General features: G+C 38.7%; 1 protein-coding gene across 1 annotated transcript; it reads left to right on the top strand.

The window, feature by feature from the left end:
• Positions 1-391: 391 nt before the first annotated feature.
• Positions 392-20,253, top strand: ctsd (cathepsin D). The gene is made up of 9 exons (XM_052028915.1): positions 392-537; positions 4,959-5,115; positions 14,885-15,008; positions 15,652-15,770; positions 17,373-17,572; positions 17,737-17,859; positions 18,607-18,751; positions 19,200-19,298; positions 19,976-20,253. Exons 1-9 carry the CDS (start codon positions 464-466, stop codon positions 20,135-20,137), a joined length of 1,203 nt encoding a protein of 400 aa, XP_051884875.1. The 5' UTR covers positions 392-463; the 3' UTR covers positions 20,138-20,253.
• Positions 20,254-21,252: the final 999 nt, after the last annotated feature.

Genomic DNA, 21,252 nt, shown 5'->3' with positions numbered 1-21,252 from the left:
GATGGGATTACTTTAGATCGGCATCATGGTCACCGCAGACAATGCGGGCCAAAGAGCCTGTTCCTGTGCGAAATTGTTCTACGTTCTTCTTAATTACAAAGCAAAATACCCAGATGGTGCAAATGAAAAACAAAATTAGAAAATGCTGAAGCCAAAGAGTTCACTGCGTTTGGGATCAGTGCTTCTGGCTCCCTGAGGGTTTCCATCATCTTCTGTTACAAAAATAAAATGTTGTGCATTTTTCATATATCAAAAGAGAGTTTTCTAGGCCTGCCAGCAAGCCTAGAATGAATGAGCAATAAGTGGAAAGGATAGAGTTAACCTCGCTCCAGGCAATGACCCATGTATGTGTGGTTACAGAAACGTTGCGTGCTGAATTGACGCGCCGCTTTAAGGCGGAGTTAGCTGCTGCTTTTATTCGAGTTGCCGCGATAGGAGAACTGAGGTTGTTATTCTGCTCGCCATGATGAAGGTTGGAGCATTGCTGGTGTTGTTGCTGCATTTGGCAGCGATCGGGTTCTGCAATGGACTCATACGGTGAGAGTAGGATGGACTGGATGTTTTGCAGAGCCATCGCCTCTGCTCCGCGATGTCCTGCTCCAAGGCGTCTTCTGACATTTCAGTATTGTAATACATAACCAGGGGCGTTACTAACAGTTTTATTGAAGGTCACAGCAGTACTTGAAGGATTTGCCACGCTGTTCTTAAAACAAAATAACATTTTATTGCCTAAATCTATTCACATTTTTGTCTATATATTTTTGCGTTTATTTTTTTTTATTAATTTAATGTAACTAGACAGGTCTTTATCCACTTCTTGTGCTTTCGCCAAGACAAGTGGTCTAAGCGTTTGACTGTTCTGCACAAACAGTTGGATCCAGCAATTAAGGCTACTTTCTGGAATTTATTTTCTGTTCCTATGTTTTGTACCTAAAATGTGACGACTGTTTCAAATATACTCCCTGCTGTGTTAGTGAATCAGTCCCATGTGAGCTAACAGGGCGGTGGTGAAATGATGGTAAATTGTGTCAGTGCTTCTGATGCCTCGTGATGAAGACCTGCTATAACATTGGCAGTGTGAGTGGACCGAGTGATGCTCCAGGCTAGGGAGGAAGGGATTATAATAATTTGTGGTTTTGTGCTTTTTTTTTAGTTAATATGCAGCAATACTTTTGTGACAGGTCAAAGGGCATGCATTAAGTTGATGAAAGGCAAAGGGTCATGAAAGATATTGTGATCAAAAACTGAAATCGTTGGATGCCTTTGGTTAGTTATAGGCTTGTTAATCTTTGAGGAACTGGAACTGAACTTGGTGCCTTGGAATTTGAATCATGTAGACAGAAAGAATCTGAGATTTGTGTAGTGCCTTGAGGTTTTTTTTTGTTTTGGTAAAAAGTAACTTTTTATAAGCAGGAATGAATTAAACACATGTTTGTAACCAGCTATATTTTTTGTATGGAGACTAGTCATTGCTTTTCAGAATACATGTTTGAACAAGTTATGAGAACTAGTTTTGCTTGAAGCTTAAGAATTGAATGGTGTAATACTGCTAATATAAACCAACTTTGATGTAAAAAGATAGAATTCAGATTAAGTTAATTGAATAAATATTTATCCCCTGCACACTAACTTCCTATCACACCTTGATAGTGCATCTTGTTCTTTATATGTCAACTGTGTGGTTTGGGACAAGAGCTTGAAGCCTGACTGGATAATGGATAGTAGGTTCTTGCTCTCATAAGAAAGACTGGGAGTTGAGCTTGAACTCATTGTCAACATCATTGACATTGGCAGTAACGGAAAGCAAAAGCATCAAAAAAGTGACAGCATTTTCTCCTCCTTTTGTGTGGTGTCATGTGTAGATACAGTGTCACTTGCCTTCTATTGCTAACGTCACAGGAAATTGACAAGTGAGTTGAATTTAGATAGAAAAAAAGCTTTTGTTTGGAGCGCTCTTAATTTAAATGCTATCATTGGTCGTTAAGGTGATGCTTTCAATGCAAAGGCTTGTTTAAATTATTTGAAAGAAGGGAAAACTTTTAGATTTCCTTGCAATTTTTAAATGTTGTTTTCTGAATACATATCCAGGAAGTGTTGAATGTCTTTTAATTACGGAAATATTTTGTTGACTCTGGCTTTTGTGTAGCCTTTGACTACAGTGGATAGTATTGTGTTTGCATTTCTAAAAATGGTACTTTTCATCAAATCACTTTTTAAACCACCTCTGCTAATTAGCATGATTTCCGTAGTAATTTGTTTTAAGCTCCCAACATCTCTCAAATGCAGTTCCTTCCTTCAGTGCTTCAATACCTGAACCCCTTTCACAGCATTGTCTTTGTAATGGCATGTTTGGAATATATGGCTTTTTACAAATTCGGTTAATTGAAAAGTCTTTCCTTTGGCAAAGAGCAGATCATCAAAACAATCTGATTTGTTCAGAAAGAAATTCAATATTTTTCCCCTTTGCCTAATATGTCCTAACCGTCACAACACCCAACCAATTGGTTTGTTTCCGATGTTCTACATGGAAGTGTATATTTTTTTTTAAACTTTTTTTTTGCCAATACTTTGTTCCCTTTGTCTAACTTATAAAGGTTTTGCCTAAGAATGTGCTGCATTTTTTTTTTCTGTATTACTGTGAATTGGAAAAACCTAGGGTTTAAATCCTTGAAATGGATTTGAGATTACAATTAAATTTGTACTCCCAAGCAGTACTTGATGCTTATAAATCTGCTGTCATTTGGTTAAAATGTTTCTGAGTCCCATCTACCTATAGATTTGGTTGTAGAAAACTTTAAATTTCTGTTCAAAAGGAACAGAAATCCTGCTATTGTGTTAGCATTCGCCTTTTAGTTAACATTGCTGAAATGTAGTAAGTGTTATCTACCTCATTGTCTGTGTCAGAGCCCACACTCTGCAAACAAAAAAAATAATTCAAGGTGGTGCATGTGTCCAGGGCATAAGAAAAGATGGGAATGCACAACTTCCTTCCCTAATGCTTGCTTTTGAGGCTAAAGGTGCTATTGTTTTTAACTCTGCTTGCATGCAAGTCTTTGACTTTAACTGGTACTAGAGACTATTATGAACCTTGTACGAAGAAAATTGCTGCAGGAGACTTAACAGCAGCAAGACAAAATCATATATCCAAAAAATCTGTACAATTTTTGTGAGCTTCAATACAGCAGCTGCATAAGCTATCTTGCTCCTACTTGGAGAGATCACCAGTTGACAAAATATGATAATGCACTTTTCACCTCTGGAACTCTGGTTCAAGCTCATTCGAGATTCCTTTTCTTGCAGTCCTACATGAACTTTGGCTTGCTGCAGTGCTTGGTCAATATGCGTTCACTAAATGTTGCCTGCACTTCAGCAGCCATTCATAAATGGAACTGGCTGTTTAGTGTAAGAACTTTTTCATTGAAGCTAAAACTTAATGTTGTCTGAGCCCAAGGCTTTTATCCTGTGCTTAGCTCTGCAGGTGATGTGGCTTAATGCTCCTTCTGACTTGCAAAGTTCTGATGAATGGTCTTTTGACCTAAAGCCTTAGCTCTCTCTCTTTCCACAGATGCTGCCTGATCTGCTAAATGTTTCCATCATTTTGTTTTTGACAAAGTATTCTATTTCTTTAAAACTGGCATCTATAAATGCTTGTAACATTCTTATTGAAGAGGCTGAAAGTGGTGAAGGGTGGTTACTGGCTCTTAAAAGCAGGTTGAACCTCCTCCAAGTCATAGTTGTGCAGCACAGAAATGGGGGACCTTCAGCCCAGCATGTCCCTGCTCACTTTTTTTTGCCCATCTAAATTAATCCCATTTTCCCACATTGGGTTCTTGTCCTTCTCTCCCTTGTCTATTTGAGGGCCTGTGTAAATGTCTCCAAAGCATTGTACGTGACTCTTCCACTTCCTCTGGCAGGGTGTTACCACAACACCACCAACATTTATGTCATTGCAAACTTGTTGATAATACCTCCTACACTTGCATCCAAGTCATTAATGTGTCATCACAAACGACATATGTCCCAGCACTGACCCCTGCAGAACACCACTGGTTGTACACTACCAGTCAGAAAAGCATCCTTTAATCATTACCCTCTGCCTTCTATCATCAAACCAATTTGGGTCCAATTAGCCAGCTTGCCTTTGATCCCATATTTCTTAACCTTCTGGACCAGCTTGCTGTACAGGTACTTGTTAAATGCCTTGTTGAACTCCAGAAAGGCACTGTCTGTTGCTCTGCCTTCATCAGTCTTTTTCCCACAAATAAAACAATACTGACTATCCCTGATCAGTCCCTGCCTTTGCAAATCCCTTAGGATTTTCTCCAATACCTTCCCTACCACTGACGTAAGGTTTACTCGTCAGTAAACCCTACATCAGTGATAAGAAAATTATTGCCTGGCTTAGTCTTGCTGCCCTTCCTAAATAAAAGAATATAATTAGCTACCCTATAGACTTCTGGAAGCTTCTCTGTGGTTAATGAAGATACAAACATCTGTCAGACCCTCGGCTATCTCCTCCCTTGATTCCCATAGCAACCTGGGATAGATCTCAGGGGATCTATCAACCCTTGTGCATCCCATGGCATCTAATACCTCCTCCTTCATAATACTGACATAGTCCGAGTTATCCACATACCCCCTCCCTGACTTCTTTCACATCATCTCTTTGGTGAATACAGGTGAGAAGTATTCATTTAGAATGTCGTTCACATCTGGCTCCACATGTAGATTACCCCTTTGGTCTCTAAGGAGACTACTGTTTCCCTGGCTACCCTCTTGCTCCTGATGTACTTAAGAATGTCTTCTGGTCTATCTTTTCTCCCCCTCAGATAGTTTCCTGCTGTGAACTTGCTGATTGTTATTCTGTAGTTCCAGAATCTTCAAATCTGGTTTACTTTCTTAGACCCTCTCATCCTCACAACTATATGATGTTATCAACATTTTGTTTCATTTTGCAGAATTCCTTTGAAAAAAATTCGTTCAGTTCGACGAATCTTCACTGATTCTGGGAATAGCATTGAGGAACTTGTTGCAGGAGACCAAAACTTCAAATACAATCTGGGTTTTCCACAAAGCAGTGAGCCCACCCCAGAAACACTGAAAAACTATCTGGATGTGAGTATGGTCTCTTGTACTGATATTATTAAAGATGGAATTTTGACAACATAATGGAAAATGGAGGATATCTAAAAGGAATGTATTAACTATTCTTCCTGTGAATTTTTTTGACATGAGGCAATTGTTCTTTAATCTATAATTATGAATTGGATTCTGATTATAAAATGCATGATATCAGAATTTGCAGACAATGGTGTATTTAATGTAAGCTGGATAAGGGAAAGAAGTAGACAGATGTATTGATGGCAAGGTTGGAGGCTGGTGCAGAGTATGAACACTTGTCTGATGTGCTACACCATGGTATGCAACGCTTTTTTTCTGTGTTGAACTTGGTTTTTTTTTAATCGTCATTATTTCCTCTAGGTCCTCAAGATAGTATTGTAAAGGAGACACAAGAGACTGCAGATACTAGGATCTGGAACAAAATACAAACTGCTAGAAGAACAGTGTGGGCCAAACAGCATTTGTGGAGGTAAGGGGATGGTCCACATTAGAAGCGGGGTCCTGACCTGAAACGGCAACCATCCCTTTATTTCCATAAGTGCTGCTCGTCTCACAAGGGTTCTTCCAGCAGTTTGATTTTTTTTGATAGCATTGTGAAGGTTGATGTTCAGTGGTTGCCAATAGACTTGGCCACGGGTCCTCTGCCTTCACCTCAGTAACTTGTCAAACTCTGAATACTCAATAGTGACTCTTCAAAATGTAATATAAACAGAACCAAGGTATTATTTTGTGTTTTTTGACACAGTCTGATGGGTTGCATGATTGGGATCTCTAGTAATCACTGGGATTCTGTTACATATGTATTTGGAAGAAGTTCTTTTCCTTCTTCCCACACACCACCATTTCAGGGGGTGAAGGAGAACTTCAAAGACTATAAATTGGAAAGGAATGGATCTGAACTGGAAAATTGTTTTCATTGCATTGCAAAGAGATTGATAGGTTTCTGGATATTGAAGAAATCAAATAATATGGGGATAGGACAGGAAGGTGTGTTGTGGGTTTCAATGAGCCATATGAGATTGGAACTGTAGATGTAAAAAGTCTTTTTAGCACAACAAGAAGGCATTCTGGAAGAAACTCAGTGCTGTTGAGGCAGAAGATAAGCCATAATCTTATTGAATGGCAGAGCAGGTTTGAGCAGTTAAATGGCCTAATCTTTCTCTCACTTCTGTTGTACTGGAGGAGTGAGGAAAATAGTGGGATGAGGGGTTGAAAGTAGAGAAACCAATGGGAAGGACTGAGCAGTAAAGGGGATGGAAAAGGGGGACTTGTGTAAGAGCCATTGTAGAGTAATAAGAAATGAAATGGGGAGGAAGGAGGCAAGAATTGCAGGTGAAAGAAAGATAAAGGAACAATAGGAGACTTGAAAAAGGCAAATCTTCAGAAGAAAGAAGAGGAAGTAGGAGGCTTTTGGACACTTCTATTAAAACCATTGCAAAAGAACTTTTTATCCACGTGACCCTGTTGCATACAAAAATTATAATTGCAGGCTGTGGTCAGACATGATCTTTATTTAAGTTATTTCCATTCTCAGTTTGTGCTCACCCTGTCTGTGGCGTTAGGAGTCCAGTGTGTTAAAAATGTTGGCAAACTTGAATACAAAACAAATATATTTTGTTTGGCATTTGCATAATTACAGCCAAGCATCTTTTATTTCTTATGAACAAACATTTTTGTTTAAATCTAATAGCAATTCATGACATGAAATTTCAAGAAATATTGGGTGCCCATAATATATTGAACACTTCCTCTGAAGCCAATACAGTTGTTGCTGAACACTCAGCAAGGTGAACAGTATCTGTTTCTTCAAAAAAAACAAATAGAAATATCTGCTGTTTCCAAGGTTGTTGACTTTTTTTTTCTTGCGCTGCAGTTTTTAATTTTCAGACTTGCATTTGAAATTGGAAGAAAGTTTCTCCCAATCACGCAGTGCATTCCTGCTGATGTGGGAAACCAAAAGGCTGTACCACTCCTTGAAGAGCTAGAGATCAAGCTCCATCTGTTAACTTGAGGGTGAATGTTCTAGCAGTATGTCCAAACTCGTTCTGTATTCTTCATAGTCAATATAAACTAGTCCAACATGGGGGCAATAACAGTAACCATAAATGAGAAGTGAGATTTAAATCAATATTTCACTTTCTCTTCAAAACTATTTGTCGAATCTTTTAAAATACTGTCATAGTTTTCTGCATCTTTAATCTGCTGCTGTCGCAGCTAAATTAGTTTGCTTGTTTTGCACAGAGGCCTCTTTCAACATTTCTGCCCTTAAGTTGGCTGAGTAATGAAACTATAGCTGAAGTGGTCATTCAACCTGTTTCCATTGCAAGACTATTAATGGTGAAATTGCATAATGTGTGTACTGTTGATTCAGAAAAGATGAAATGCATGTCTGATTTAGGAGTCACTTGACTCTGCTGACCTAATTTTTTACATCAGCATTTGTGAAATGCTTTGGCTTTTTTTTAACTGCAGTAAGACAAATGAAAAGCTGTGACTCCGTGAAATCAAAAATTGCCAACCAGCTCTTGGCCTGCTGTAGTTTTGCGTGTCTGGTTTGAAGATCGACTTTAAGATGCTATTGTCTCCACCTCACTGCTTAAAGTATTTGGAGCATGGATTGCTTTGCTGGAGTAAATTCAGACTTGCTTTCTTTCACTAATTAATGGCCCTTTGAGTATTCAATCTGCCCCTTTCTGTCAATAAAGAACTTTTTTTTTCTGTAGTATCTTCTTGATGATGATTTCTGTTTTCTGCTAGTTGTGCAGTATATATAGTGCCAGCATGGAAGCTGGCCCCTCAGCTCACCAAGTCTGCACTGACCATCAATACCCATTTACAGTGATCCTATTTCATCTTCCCTGCATTACCATCAACTCACCCTGGATTCAACCCCTGGTGCTAGGGACAACTTGTGGAGGTTAATTAAGCCACCAATCTACATGTCTTTGGGATTTGGGAGGAAACTAGAGCACCCAGAGGAGACCCATGGGGAGACTGCAAACTCCTCATGGACAGCACTGGAGCCCAGAATTGAACCTGGGCTGCTGGAGCTATAAGGCAGCAGCTCTACTATCTGTGCTACCCACCTCCAAAACTGATTTCTAACTATAGCCTAATAATTACTGTGTATAAACTTTAATCATTAAGTTGCCCCAGGCTATTAATCAGAATGCTACTGCTTGCTTAATGGCACTGTTTACATATTTATAGCTTGGGGCATTAATTAAATTTTATTTACAGCATGGTAACAGGCCCTTCTGGCCCAACGAGTCTGTGCTGCCCATTTTTTAAAACCCAAATTAACCTACCTGTATGTCTTTGCAATGTGGGAGGAAACCGGAGCACCTGGAGGAAACCCACGCAGACACAGAAGGATGTACAAACTCCTTACAGACAGCGATGGGAATTGAACCCCGATCGCTGGCACTGTAATAGCATCGCATTAACCGCTACGCTACTGTGCCACCCTTAATGCATCTTAATGACTAAAATTTATACACAGTAATTATTAGGCTATAGTTAGAAATCAGTTTTGGAGGTGGGTAGCACAGTGGCACAGATAGTAGGGCTGCTGCTTCACAGCTCCAGCAGTCCGGTTTCAATCCTGAATCATTCCCAGGATTGGGCATGTTAAGAAATTTTGTTGCTGGTGTATCACAAGGTATACTTGTCATTCTTTGTAATAATGTTGTAAAGCTGCTTAGATTTAACTTTTTAAATACAAAAGCAGGTGTTTGCATTGTTTTTAACTGTATAAATCTTCACAGATAGTGGAGTACAATTGAAGTTTAATAGGGTATATACATCTGAGCCGTGAACCTCTTAAATCCTCAGGAAGAAATTTTGATGTGAAAAGAACATTTCCCAACAGACACATGAACACTAAATTCTATGTATGCTTTAGGACAAAGGGCATTCCTTCACTCTGCCCCAGTATAGTTTTATTTTCTGCCCCCAACCCCCCCCCCCCACTTGTTTCCCTCAATTTATCCAATTCCCATCAAAATCATTCTTGTGTTTTTTGAATAAGATAGCCTTTTAAAACAAAACATCTGATGCTGAGTTATAAGGATCTGCCAAAATGCTGGTCAAATTATTTCAAAGTTAAAGCTCAAAGTCAACTCTATTGACATATGCACAAGTACATGTATGCACAGGTGCAATGAAAAACTTGCAGCAGCATCACAGGCATCATATAAGCAGCATTCACAAAATAAACATAAATTGTACACTTGTTTTATAAGAAAGACTAGAACAAAAAAAATTAAATCCATTTCAGTGCAAAGTGGTCATAGTGTTGCCAAACTGTAGTGATTAGGGTTTTGCTGTTTGGTTCAAGAATCAAATGGTTGAAAGGAAGTAACTGTTCTTGAACCTGGTGGTGTGGGACTTCAGGCTTCTGTACCTTCTGCCCAATAGTAGTTGCACAAAGGTGGCATCACCTGGACAGTGGGGATCTTTGATGGATGTTGCCTTCTGAAGGCAGCACCTCCTATAGATGCTACCAGTGTTGGGGAAGGATATGCACATGATGTAATTGGCAGAGTCCACTACTCACTGCAGCTTCTTGTGTTCCTGCACATTCAAAGTGCCACATCAGACCATGATGCAAACAGTCTGGATACTTACAGCAGTACATCTGTAGAAATTTGCTAGTGTTTGGTGACAAGCCATCCCTCCTTAACCTCCTAAGAAACTTGGCAATTTACTTTAGCAACTTCTTTTGGGATTGAATTGATACTGGCAGACCACCTGATATTGATTGCAGAATATGGATGTTCAAGGACCACTTCCTGACATGAATCACCTGTATTATTAAATGTCATATAGTAGTAACCACCTTTTCCCTAGCCCACTCTATTTGTATACTCCTGGCTGCTTTATTTTGTTTCCACATGACAGTTGCTGCTATATAACTGAATATATTTCAGGGCCTTTTGCCCACCTCCAGCCACCTGAGAAAAGGCACTGGTTGCTGGCAAATGGCAGCCTTTTTGTTGCAGTCACTCAATGTTGGCCAAGCAGACAGTTTATACAGATTATACTGTGGTTGTGGGTTATCAATTACTTTTTTTTTGTGTGTGCAGTCCTTTATGCCCCACCCATTGGGTAGTAGGAGTTTTAAGCTCATGATGTTTCTACACTTGCATCTGGCAATGTAGTGGAAGATTCTGAGAAAAAGAACAATCTATAAAGAAACTGGCAGCTCATGACTTGTGTGGTTGAAGTATTTAAGTATGAAGTAGCAAAAGAATGCATTAGAAATTGAACTGATAGTATCAGCTATCATTTGTATTTCCTTCTGCATTCTGTTCTATTTTCTTCATTAGAAACAAGATGAATAGGAGATGAGTACAGTTGGCGTCTGAAAATGGTCAAAGACTAATTTCTCCCTCTGCATGTCTAAATTTGTACTAGGATAAAATGAACAATTTTTGGAGGTTTGTTCACTTGGTGCTTTCCCACAGTTTGCAAATGTTGGCATTTACTTTTAACAATGTATCTTTTTATAATAAAAGATATTATGTATGGTCTTCAGTAGTTGAGCATCTTTTGCCTTTGTGTTCATGGCAGCTGCTGTTTAATGGGAAGTTTAGAAAGCCACTGAGAAAGACATGAAAATGCTTGATGCTTGCAGCATTGAAAAGCTGATCTTGCTTGCAGCACATCTGACCACTCGGCAACGACCCACAGCAGTAAATTCCTGTCACACTATTTTAATCCAGAAATAATGGCTGAGTCATACAACGTGATGCATTGCCTAATTGCAGTCATGTGTGGCCAAAAGTGCTGCACTATACATGACTCGTGCATTTGCTTTGGCTGCTTTGTTTTTAATTCACTTTAGTAATTGAAACAAATAACATTTCTACCTCCCCATAGAATTGTTTTGCTGTATAATTCGCACACAGTGACTGATTTTTTAACTATTTTGACTGAACTTGAACAGATGCAAGGTCCTACAAGTGATGGTAACCAGTTTATTGCTACTTTGGGTGTGCTGAGTATGTATGTGATATAAATAAGGAAACTTTAATATGACACTTGGTTCACTTTATAAATTTTCTGGGACCAAAATTTGCCCAATTTGAAGATTAGATTACATCTTATCATGCCTACACTTTGACAGCTTTTGAGCTCTGTATGTGAATGGATAAACATTCTTTAAAATGGACAATTGTACATCACTGACTTTCAATTTAGGATGGAATTACATGAGACAACTTTTTTTTCCCCCCTGAGGAGGTTGTCATTGCAGGTATCTTGGGCCCACTGTGGAAGTGTGGATCTTGGAGGTGAGATGGTAGGTTTATAAATGATTGAAGTTCGTTTCAAAGGCTGCATTCCCAAAATGTGTTATTTTCTGCAGGTCAAGGGAGGGATGCCAAGTTGATTGATTTTCCTACATTTGAAGTATAATTACAGTTTAATTTGTGGCCCATTAAAGATTACTTCTAAAGACATTTCCCTTGAATTTACCAAATTTGATCACCATGTAAATGAACAGCTCTCACTTGTATTCGACAGACCAGTTAATTGGCAAAAAACAACCATTTGATTTTATAGAATGCTTTTTTTTAAATGCAGTAAAATATCCCAAGATACGTCAGATGTAAAAGTGAACCTGAACCGAAGAAGATGGGACAAGATATTGTTGTAGCTTTGGGCTCTGGGAGAGACCTGTAACAAGAGAAAAATGGACAGGAGAAATTATGTGGATTCAGAAGTTGACAATGCATTCAATAAGACAATTGTGGCATTTAGGCAGAGGTATCAAAATGAAGGCATTTTGAGGAGGGGAACTGGTACACCACAACAATGGCTTGGACCAGTCATGCATGTAAAATATTCAAAGGTAAATTTTTAAAAAATAATGGAAGTAGGATTGTTCGTACCATGAAGTCATTCAGTTCCTGATGGTCATGTTTTTGTTAGTGAGACAGCAACATCAATGGGTTCTAATTAAGTGACTTCGGAGTAAAGAGTAAATTATTTTGATACCCAGATATCTTGCATTAATTAGACAATTAAATGAGTACTATACAAAGCTAATGACTTGCTAGTCATGGATCTGTGCATTTGGGTGTCCCTTTTAGGATATTTATTCTATTTTATGACCCAGTTATGTTTTTTGGGGGGGGGGGGTGGGAATTCATCCATCTTGCTTTTGTTCAGCAGCTAACTGTCAAGATTTGCATAACTGTACAGTTAGAGGTACATCGTTATTAGGACAATGTGGGAAGGAGATTGCATGTTTTTAAAATAAAAACTGTTCACCTCAACTGTTTGCAGAAATGTGCAACAAGAAACCTCTACAATCTGTAAATCAATACTGTGCTTTGCAGGGCCTGTCTTTGATTTTTTTCCATGTGTATAGCTTCATGTTTCATCTTTTAAGTTGTAACTTGTTTTGATGGTGTGCCAAATGTGCTCTAATTTCCAAAAATCTTTTAAGCATAAGAATGGTTTATTTTTGAATGAAAACAAGTCTACTGCAAATCTTTCAAATCTTAATATTTAGATTAGAAATCTTTTGTTTAGATATTGAAGTTATTGTCAAGGTGTGGGTATTTTGGCTTGAAGGATATTGATCTCTGTAGAACACCACCTTTTCCTTTGCTGAACACTAATATTGATGAAGTTCCCCATTGTCTTCAGTGCACACCTTTTTGGCCATCTGAAGGAAAGGGATGTTTTGGTGCCACAAAACACTAGTCAACCAAGCAATGTGATCCCTGCCTCGTATGTTTCCAAGGTTTGAAATGTAGTACTTTGTGGTGCCTGCTACAAGGATGCCACCTGCAAAATCCTCCAGATCCAATGGCAGGTTCAGCAAACTAATATCAGCATCCTCTCCTTGCCAGTATTCCCACCATAGAGGCTGGAATTGTACTTTGTTGGTTCTGGGCATCACATGTTTGCATGCCCAACATGAGAATCCCAAAACCAAGCTCTGTCATGGCAAGAGATTGGGGAACATTGGAGAAGTTTAAAGGATCTTCTTAACCTTCCTGGGAAAGGTACAACATCCCAATGGAGATGTCTGGGCATGATAAATGGGCATGGAGCATTCCAGGTGGCACTGAGAATCAAAGTCCATGTTTCAGGAGCACGCAGAAGTGCAGTGTAAGCATGGAGCACCACCACCCAAAAGCCCAAGCACCCTGGGCACTATCTGTGGCAGAGTCTGCAGGTCCAACACTGGGTGCATCAGCCTTGGAACACAGAACTGTAAAAGAAGCAAATTATCCCCAAGCCGGGGACTCCCTCTTTTCAAAAAGAATGTTAATGTAGTTCACTGGATAACTTGAGTCCATATTTTAAAAAAAAATCAATTGGGACTTTGAGGCCAGTTTTGATCATTTTTGGTTGCAATTTTCTTTTCAAAGAAAAACTGATTTTTGGGTTTGAAGGAGCCAAATGATGGAAGTTTCTGTTTTGGGTATAAATCCAAAATCCTCTGCAGGCATTGCTTAATCATATTGGCCAATTAAATTCTCACATTTTACAGACTTGATTGTATGAGAGACTTACTCATGGTGTAAACACTGCATTCCATTGTCTCATTGAATTTACTGCCTTTGTGCAGGCTTCATAGTACTACTGTGGAAGGACTGACTTGTGATTTGATTTAATAAGCACTTCATTCCATGGTGAACTATACTAATAGGGTTGTGTGTCAATTGTTACTACTTCTGTTCTATTACATGCTTTCAGCTGGTGTCTGTGTAGGAAGACTTGTAACTATTCCCTTCTCTTGATCCCAGAGTTAATTTGGGTTGAAACTATTTTTTAGATTGGCACCCTTGGAAATGCCCACAGAAAATCTGGACCACAGAAATTGCCCCCAATCATCTGAGCAAGAGAACTTTAGTATAGATGCTTCCTGGGTCAGAAAAGTCTTCAGAGAACTGTCCTTAACCTAAGGCTTCCATAAGTCAGAAACTGTCAGCTGAGAATGCAAAAGTTGCACTGGTAGGTGAATTAGCTATATATTAGTACAGATCTTGGTTAATTTTGGATTGTAATTAGAATTAGTTAATTAGTATAGATCTGTCCTACCACTTCAAAATGTGTCAGACTAGAGTTTCAACCTTTTGGTTCACTTAGCAGTTCGTAAACTTCAATTGGAAAGTTACTTTTGTCCCTTCTATATTTAAAGGAAAAGAAGTCTTGACTGCTGATCAGTGAGTTCAATTAGTTGATCTGGAGGAGAACCACCTACTGGGTGGAATTGGAACAAATAATGTGAAGCAAGGAAAGTAGAGATGGGATTCCATTGCATGAAGTTGTGACAATCTGGGGGATGCTGCCGCCTTCAAAGAATAGAGGAACCATCTAAAGTTTGTCTGCTGCATTCATAGTTTGTGTATTGGCCTAGTATGGAAATGAATTGTATCAAACCTGGGATCATCTTTATCTCCAGTGCTTGCTCAGGAAGTAGGGAAGATATTAAATTCTGGGCTGGTGTTTGGGGATTTGATTGGGTGGAGACTGCAGGAAGACTGGTATGTATAGTGGATGTATAATTACTGTGAGGAAAATGCAACTTGTGCAAATTTTACTGTAAAAAGTAATCATTTGGGTAAGTATGCATGGATGCAGTGTTCCTGGAGGTGCATCCCTCCAGACTAGATCCCATCAAGCAAGGGGAATACAAATCTGAGTATTATTGTTAGTTATGTATGCATTACTTTTTCTCTTGTGGATGAGAGTTATTACAGGTTCTTTTAATAGCTACTATATGTTTTCTGTTTTCCAGGCCCAATACTATGGTGAGATTAGCATTGGCACTCCTCCACAGACATTCACAGTAGTATTTGACACTGGTTCCTCCAACCTCTGGGTTCCTTCCATTCATTGTTCTCTATTAGATATTGCTTGCAGTAAGTTGTTTCTTTCATTTTTGATGTATGTTTGACTTTTCAGTTGGGGAAATGTGGAAGTAATCCTGAACTATCAACCTTAATTCAGCATAATATTTCTACCCTTGCCTCTGAGAACTGGATTAAAATTCAACTGGGGTTCATGGAGCAGAAGTCTCACCTGCATTTAGAATCAATTTGGGCTGATTTCTGACATACTGGAGTGTGGCTTTTGCCAATTTATTGCCATTAGGTTAGTGCCATCTAATTTGGATGCTAAGGGATAAATAGTGTAGGAAACAGAAAGGTTCTGAGTAATGTAGCAATGGTTGGGAACTGGGAAGGCTGTACAAGGAATGGTTTCAGTTACTCAGTGGGGTGGGGAAAGAAAGATAGTTTTGTTCATAATACTCCATCCTGGCAAAAGAGAAATTCAGAAATTTCAGGATGTACTTCATGCTTTAGATTCATTGGTTCCGAAACCCCTCTTATAAGAGGGAAGATGGTGTCATGTGTATTCTTGCATAAGGAGGGAAACCTATAAGTCTGTAGTTTGGAATCATTAATTCTATGGTAGTTCTATCACTAGCAGCAATATTAATATTGCTAAAATATGCTTTTTAATGAAATCTTCCTAATATTACGAATCACTTTTAAATAACAGTGTTGCATCACAAGTATAATTCTGACAAGTCCAGCACTTATGTGAAGAATGGAACTAAATTTGCTATCCAGTATGGTTCTGGCAGCCTGTCAGGGTTTCTCAGCCAAGACACTGTCATGGTATGTACTGAACTTTTATCTTCTAGGGAGAAGAGTTGAATATCTTGAAGGGCAATAACTTGTGGTCTGTTTGGGGGAAATGCACAAATTACAGCAACTTAAAAGTGCTCTAATGGTGAAGGATCTTCTAATTTAGTCCTCTTGCTTTCTGATATCTTCAGTTATTGCATGTTGTCATACTATTAATCACTGTTTTAAAAAAAATGCATTCTTTATCAATCTTTTTATTTCCATAATTTATTTGTCCCTTTGCCAATTTGCACATGCCTTGCTCCCTCTTTCCTACTTTTTCCCCCTGTATTATTGGATCAAATGGGGATCAGGTATCTGCTTCCTTCATTTTCTTCAGCCAGTTTGAGATGTCCCATGATTTTTGACACTGTTCCATGTGGAATTCTCATTCTTAAAGGATAGTATTGGTCCTCTTGGAGGAATTGATAACTGCAACAACTACATTGAACTTCCTTGTCTTCTCTTCTTGGATAGTTTCCTAGTTCAAGATGTCATGGTCAGCATTCTGCTTGTTCTTCCAACGGTCTTTAACTGTCAAAGATAGCAGATGCATTTCCATTTGTGGTATACAATTGCATTCTGCAAATCCTTTTCAATGAAGCTATGCTTTGCTCAGTTACCCCTTGGAACATAATTAGAAGTAGGACTAAGTACCTCCAGTCTGCTCTGCCATTGAATAAGATTGCAGTTGATCCAATCTTGGTCTTAATACCACTTTCCCATTTTTCTCCCCATAACTCCTTTTGTAGTTCAAATGTCAGTTTCTACAAATAAATTCAATGATCCAGCTTCACAACACTCTAATGTACAGAATTCACAACCTGCTAAGAAATTCCTCCTTGTCTCAGTTTCAACTGGACATATTGTTCTGAAACCATGCCCCTCCCTAGTTCTAGGTGCCCCCATTAAGAGGAGATTTCTCCTTGGCATCCACTCTGTTAATTCCAACTCCCACCCCTTCCTCAATCTTGCTTTAATAAGTTTACTTATTCTTCTAAACAAAGTGATTATGGGCTCAATCTCTTTTATTACTTTGACCTCTTCATCCCACAAATCAACCTTATTTTCACTTCTCCCAGTGCAAGTATATCCTTTCCTGCATAAACACAACAAAACTGTACACTTTATGGTTGAAGTCACACCAGTGCCCTGTAAAGATGCATCAAAACTTCCCCGCTTTTATACTCTATGCCCCATGCAATAAAAGCCATCATTCCATTAGCCTTCCTAAAGACTTGGTGTATCTGCATGCTAACCCTTTGTATTAAATGCATTAGGACCTCCAGATCATTTTGTACTACAATGGTTCATAGTTCATTTTGTAGGTACCTGGAATTGTAGAACCTTGTAGCATAAGAGGTTATTGGATTAATTGTATCTGCAAAGGCTCTTTCTAAAGATAAGCCCCGGACCTCTGCTTATTTTCTCTTAATAATACTCCTTAGTATTTCAGATGCATTCAGTGGCTCCTGACTGCAAAGAGAGCTGGGGCATTGGTGTTCTAGTTTTGTTTTTTTTAAAAAAAAGGTTGGGCATGTTAGTAAATAACTTTTGATATTAAGTAAAGACTGCCTCTGCTCTGATATGCAGATTGGCAACATCAAAGTTCAGAATCAGTCATTTGGAGAGGCTGTCTCACAACCTGGTGTCACCTTCATTGCTGCTAAATTCGATGGAATTCTTGGCATGGCCTACCCATGTATCTCGGTCAAGGGTGCTGTGCCAGTATTTGACAATATCATGAAGCAGAAATTGGTAGAACGCAACGTGTTCTCCTTCTACTTGAACAGGTAAGCTGTTCCAATCCAAGTGTTCTTCACCTCTCGGTACACCTCACAGCACACCAAGTACGTGGAATCCTCTGATCCATTTGGAAAAGCTTCTATCACTTTCTGTACACAGATAGTATTCTTCATTAGAGTTGGAGGTGATGCTGTTTTTTTGTATCTTCTAGGAATCCAGACACTATGCCTGGGGGTGAACTCCTATTAGGTGGCACTGATCCAAAATATTACACTGGAGACTTCTTCTTCTTGAACGTGACCCGTCAGGCATACTGGCAGATCCAAATGGATGAGTAAGATAATTCACATGTTCATAATTAGTGTTGTTGTTAAAACATGCTTCTGAAATATTTGGCAGTACATGCAAAAATAAGGTATAGTGTGTTCCATGGTATGATTTGGCACATACTCAACCCTGTGGATATTCTGCTGTTTAAGATCCACATCAGTCTGACTATCATGTCTGGAGTGAGATTTTAAGATCTAGGACACTGCTTATTGTTTGCCAGAAAATCAGAAGCTAATCTTGCATTTGTCATTTCATTCAACCTCTTCTATTCCATTCCTCTATTCTCCAAACACCTGGGTGGGTGTCTGTCACAAACTGCAGGGCTCTTTAATTGAACCATTTTATCATCATCTCATACCTGAATGTAAATTTCAAAGGGAAAATGTATATTCTGCATTTTGTGTGAAGGTACTGAAGCTTGTTATTGACCTTTTACATTTGTATAATTCATAAACTTTCAAACATTTAAAATCAAAGTTACTTTTTAATAATATCAGTCTCTTCCTAACACCCTTGATCTTGTGTTTCAATTTAAATACATTTCAGTATGACCTGCATTGCTTTTAATTCTTGCTCTGAGCGCTTACTATTTTCTAAATGATGGATAGCTTGTATAAATGCAAACTGTAGTTGGGTCCTGTTGATTTGTATCATAAACAAGATACTTGACATTTCACCAGAGTTTTTTTTAATGAATATTGGGTAACATTCCAGTCTTTCCTAAGCATTTGCTGTGTTTTTTTGTTTTCAGAATTGCTATTGGTAATACACTGACTCTGTGTAAAGGAGGGTGCTCGGCTATTGTGGACACAGGAACCTCTTTGATTACTGGACCTAAAGCTGAAATTGAAAGCCTACACAAGTCCATTGGAGCTGTACCAATTACTCAGGGAGAAGTAAGGACCTTATTTTAACTTTTCCAATTATATTTTCTTTTGCTTCTAAGATGCACAAGCAGTTTGACTATCTGTAGCATCCTGTGTCCCTGACCCAGAGAAGGGAGGGGAAAGTGAGCTTGGATTTGTACATATGGGTTCTGGGGGAAGGGATACAAGGTGATGATTGGTCTAGGCTTGATGATCATTGCCGTAAATCATCATTTGTTTAGCTTATCATTGGTTAATATCTAAGCTTCTGAGTGAAGGCCAGTCTTTTGGGCAAGCTATTTGACAGTTTCTGAGATTTTTTTATTTTTGCAAACAGTAATGGTTGGCGATTTTGGGGAAAATATTTTTAAGGGAATGTGATGCCTTGCAGATGATAAGTATCCAGTATCTCAAAACATCTGTGAAATAACAATATTGTAATTTCTTTCATGACAATTGTTGATATTTTCTTCCACAGTACAAAGTCGATTGTAACAAAGTCACCTCGCTCCCTCCCATTAAATTTATGCTGGGAGGGCAGAGCTTTATATTGACTGGAGAGAAATATATCCTTAAGGTGGGTATCCATTTTAAAGTACCGTTCCCACAAGATGCTAATATGTAGGAACGTAGATGGGTACTGCCTGCTTTTGCTGACATCTTAAAAGACCAGATTCAAAGCATCCACAACCAGATTAAATGGGAATGGGCTTCTGTCTTGCTGAGGTGGTGTTTGTTTTGTTTTGAAGAAGGATATTCTTGTCTCTGTTCCCATCCTTCACTATTAGAATTGCCTGGTTTGAAGTATGATCCCCATTATTTGAGTCATTGAGAGGTGTTCTAATGTTTTCCTTTTCTGACTTTTTTTTTGAAGGTTACAGCATTCACTGTAGAGATTCCACACATGATGGCCCATTTAGTGCCCCATAGGTGTGCTATCAGGACATTTTAATTTTAAAAAAATACTATGGATGTAGGGTGATGGCTCTTGAGCCTTTGCAATCTGTATGGCATTGATAGGACTTTGTGTTGCTTTGCTGTTCCTTCAATGTTGCCATGCTCAATTATGAAATGATGTGGAGCTTGTGTTATCCTTGTGTACCTGTCTCTTGTTGCTTTGACTACAAATCTTTGACCAGCTACATCCAACAATTGCTGTGCTGCTGGTGAAGGAAGTGTATACTTATTGGAATTGTTTCCCTCATTTGTGCTCTTGTTTTAATGTGATCTTAATACTCTACTGATCCTTTCCAGGAAAAACAGGCTGGAATGACCATCTGTCTGAGTGGATTCATGGCTCTCGACATTCCCCCTCCTGCAGGACCACTGTGGATTCTCGGGGATGTCTTTATTGGGCAGTACTATACTCAGTTTGATCGTGAGAATAACAGAGTTGGATTTGCCAAGGCTGTGTAATGGTGGCTCCTGCATCAACAATTTCAAAAGAATAATAAAATTTGCACTTGTATTCAGATCCATCTTGTGGCAGTGACCAAGAATCCTTTTGAGGCTAATAAATACATGACAATGTTTGAGTGCCTGACTTTTGGATGGGTTGGGGAAGTGTACTTCAAGCTAATGGAAAAGCAGAGCATTAATGATATTGTGGGAATGTAAAATTCTGTTCAAGACTTTGTTTTGCTACCAGTACTGTTTTTCTTTGAAAACCTTCAAGTTCTGAACATTTTGCATTGTATGCAATTTCTTTGGTTGTTTCGACTTATTGTTTCAAGACTAGCTTAATTCTCCTTTCTCACTCCTTTTTAAACAAAGCTATTATGGATTTAAGAGTCCAAGTTTCTCAATTGACTTTCTCCAGGGGATGAAAAATTGCCTTGGTTTCTCAAGGATGTGCACAGTCTAGTGAACAATATTCCTATTAATAGTCCTGCAGATCAGATATTGGAACTCTTTTTGAAGCAATTTTTTTCTTTGAGATTCAGAGCAAATTGCAAACAAAGTAAATGGGGATAAGAGGAAAAAGTATAAGATTGGGAGGTGGTGGTAAAGGGGATGGGAGGGATTTAAGGAAGGATAAAGTCTTGCTGTCAGAACCACTAATATCAACAAGTTAAACAGTGTTGGAGTTGTGTGTTGGGGCTGACTTTTTTTAAAAACTATTTTAATGTGATTATATGTGACTATTCATGATGCATTAAATTAAATAAACAGAAATAGAAATGTTATCACACTGGTTAAAAATCTATCATTTCAAATACCAAGCATCTTGGTTTGGCTAATACCCCTCTTGCCTGAAATGAAGCCTGTTAGTTCAAATACCTCTCCAGACACCGATCCAACAACCTAAAATGTGAAATCAATGCCTTTTTGTTTTGTAGGACACTTTAAAGATCTTTTGACACTGGGGGGGGGGGGGGGTGGTGGGAGAGGGGAACCTGGGGAATCGGGAGGGTGATCATTTCCAGTGAGCATGGGTTTTACTGATTTTGAACTTGCAGATGAAGAAGGGTCAGTTTAATTTGAAATCTATGCTGTTTGTGAACCTTTTGGATTTTCATGAAGTTTTTGAA

The sequence above is a fragment of the Pristis pectinata genome, chromosome 14 (genome assembly GCF_009764475.1).
Source record: "Pristis pectinata isolate sPriPec2 chromosome 14, sPriPec2.1.pri, whole genome shotgun sequence".
Taxonomy (NCBI): Eukaryota; Metazoa; Chordata; class Chondrichthyes; order Rhinopristiformes; family Pristidae; genus Pristis; species Pristis pectinata.
Note: the sequence above shows the minus strand (reverse complement) of the source record. Positions and strands in the feature narration are given on the sequence as shown.

Excerpts from the sequence above, each read along its gene's own strand:
- ctsd (XM_052028915.1), top strand. The coding sequence starts at position 464 with ATGATGAAGGTTGGAGCATTGCTGGTGTTGTTGCTGCATTTGGCAGCG. Across the intron at positions 538-4,958 it reads TTCTGCAATGGACTCATACG|AATTCCTTTGAAAAAAATTC; the intron begins GTGAGAGTAGGA and ends TTCATTTTGCAG. Across the intron at positions 19,299-19,975 it reads GAGAGAAATATATCCTTAAG|GAAAAACAGGCTGGAATGAC; the intron begins GTGGGTATCCAT and ends GATCCTTTCCAG.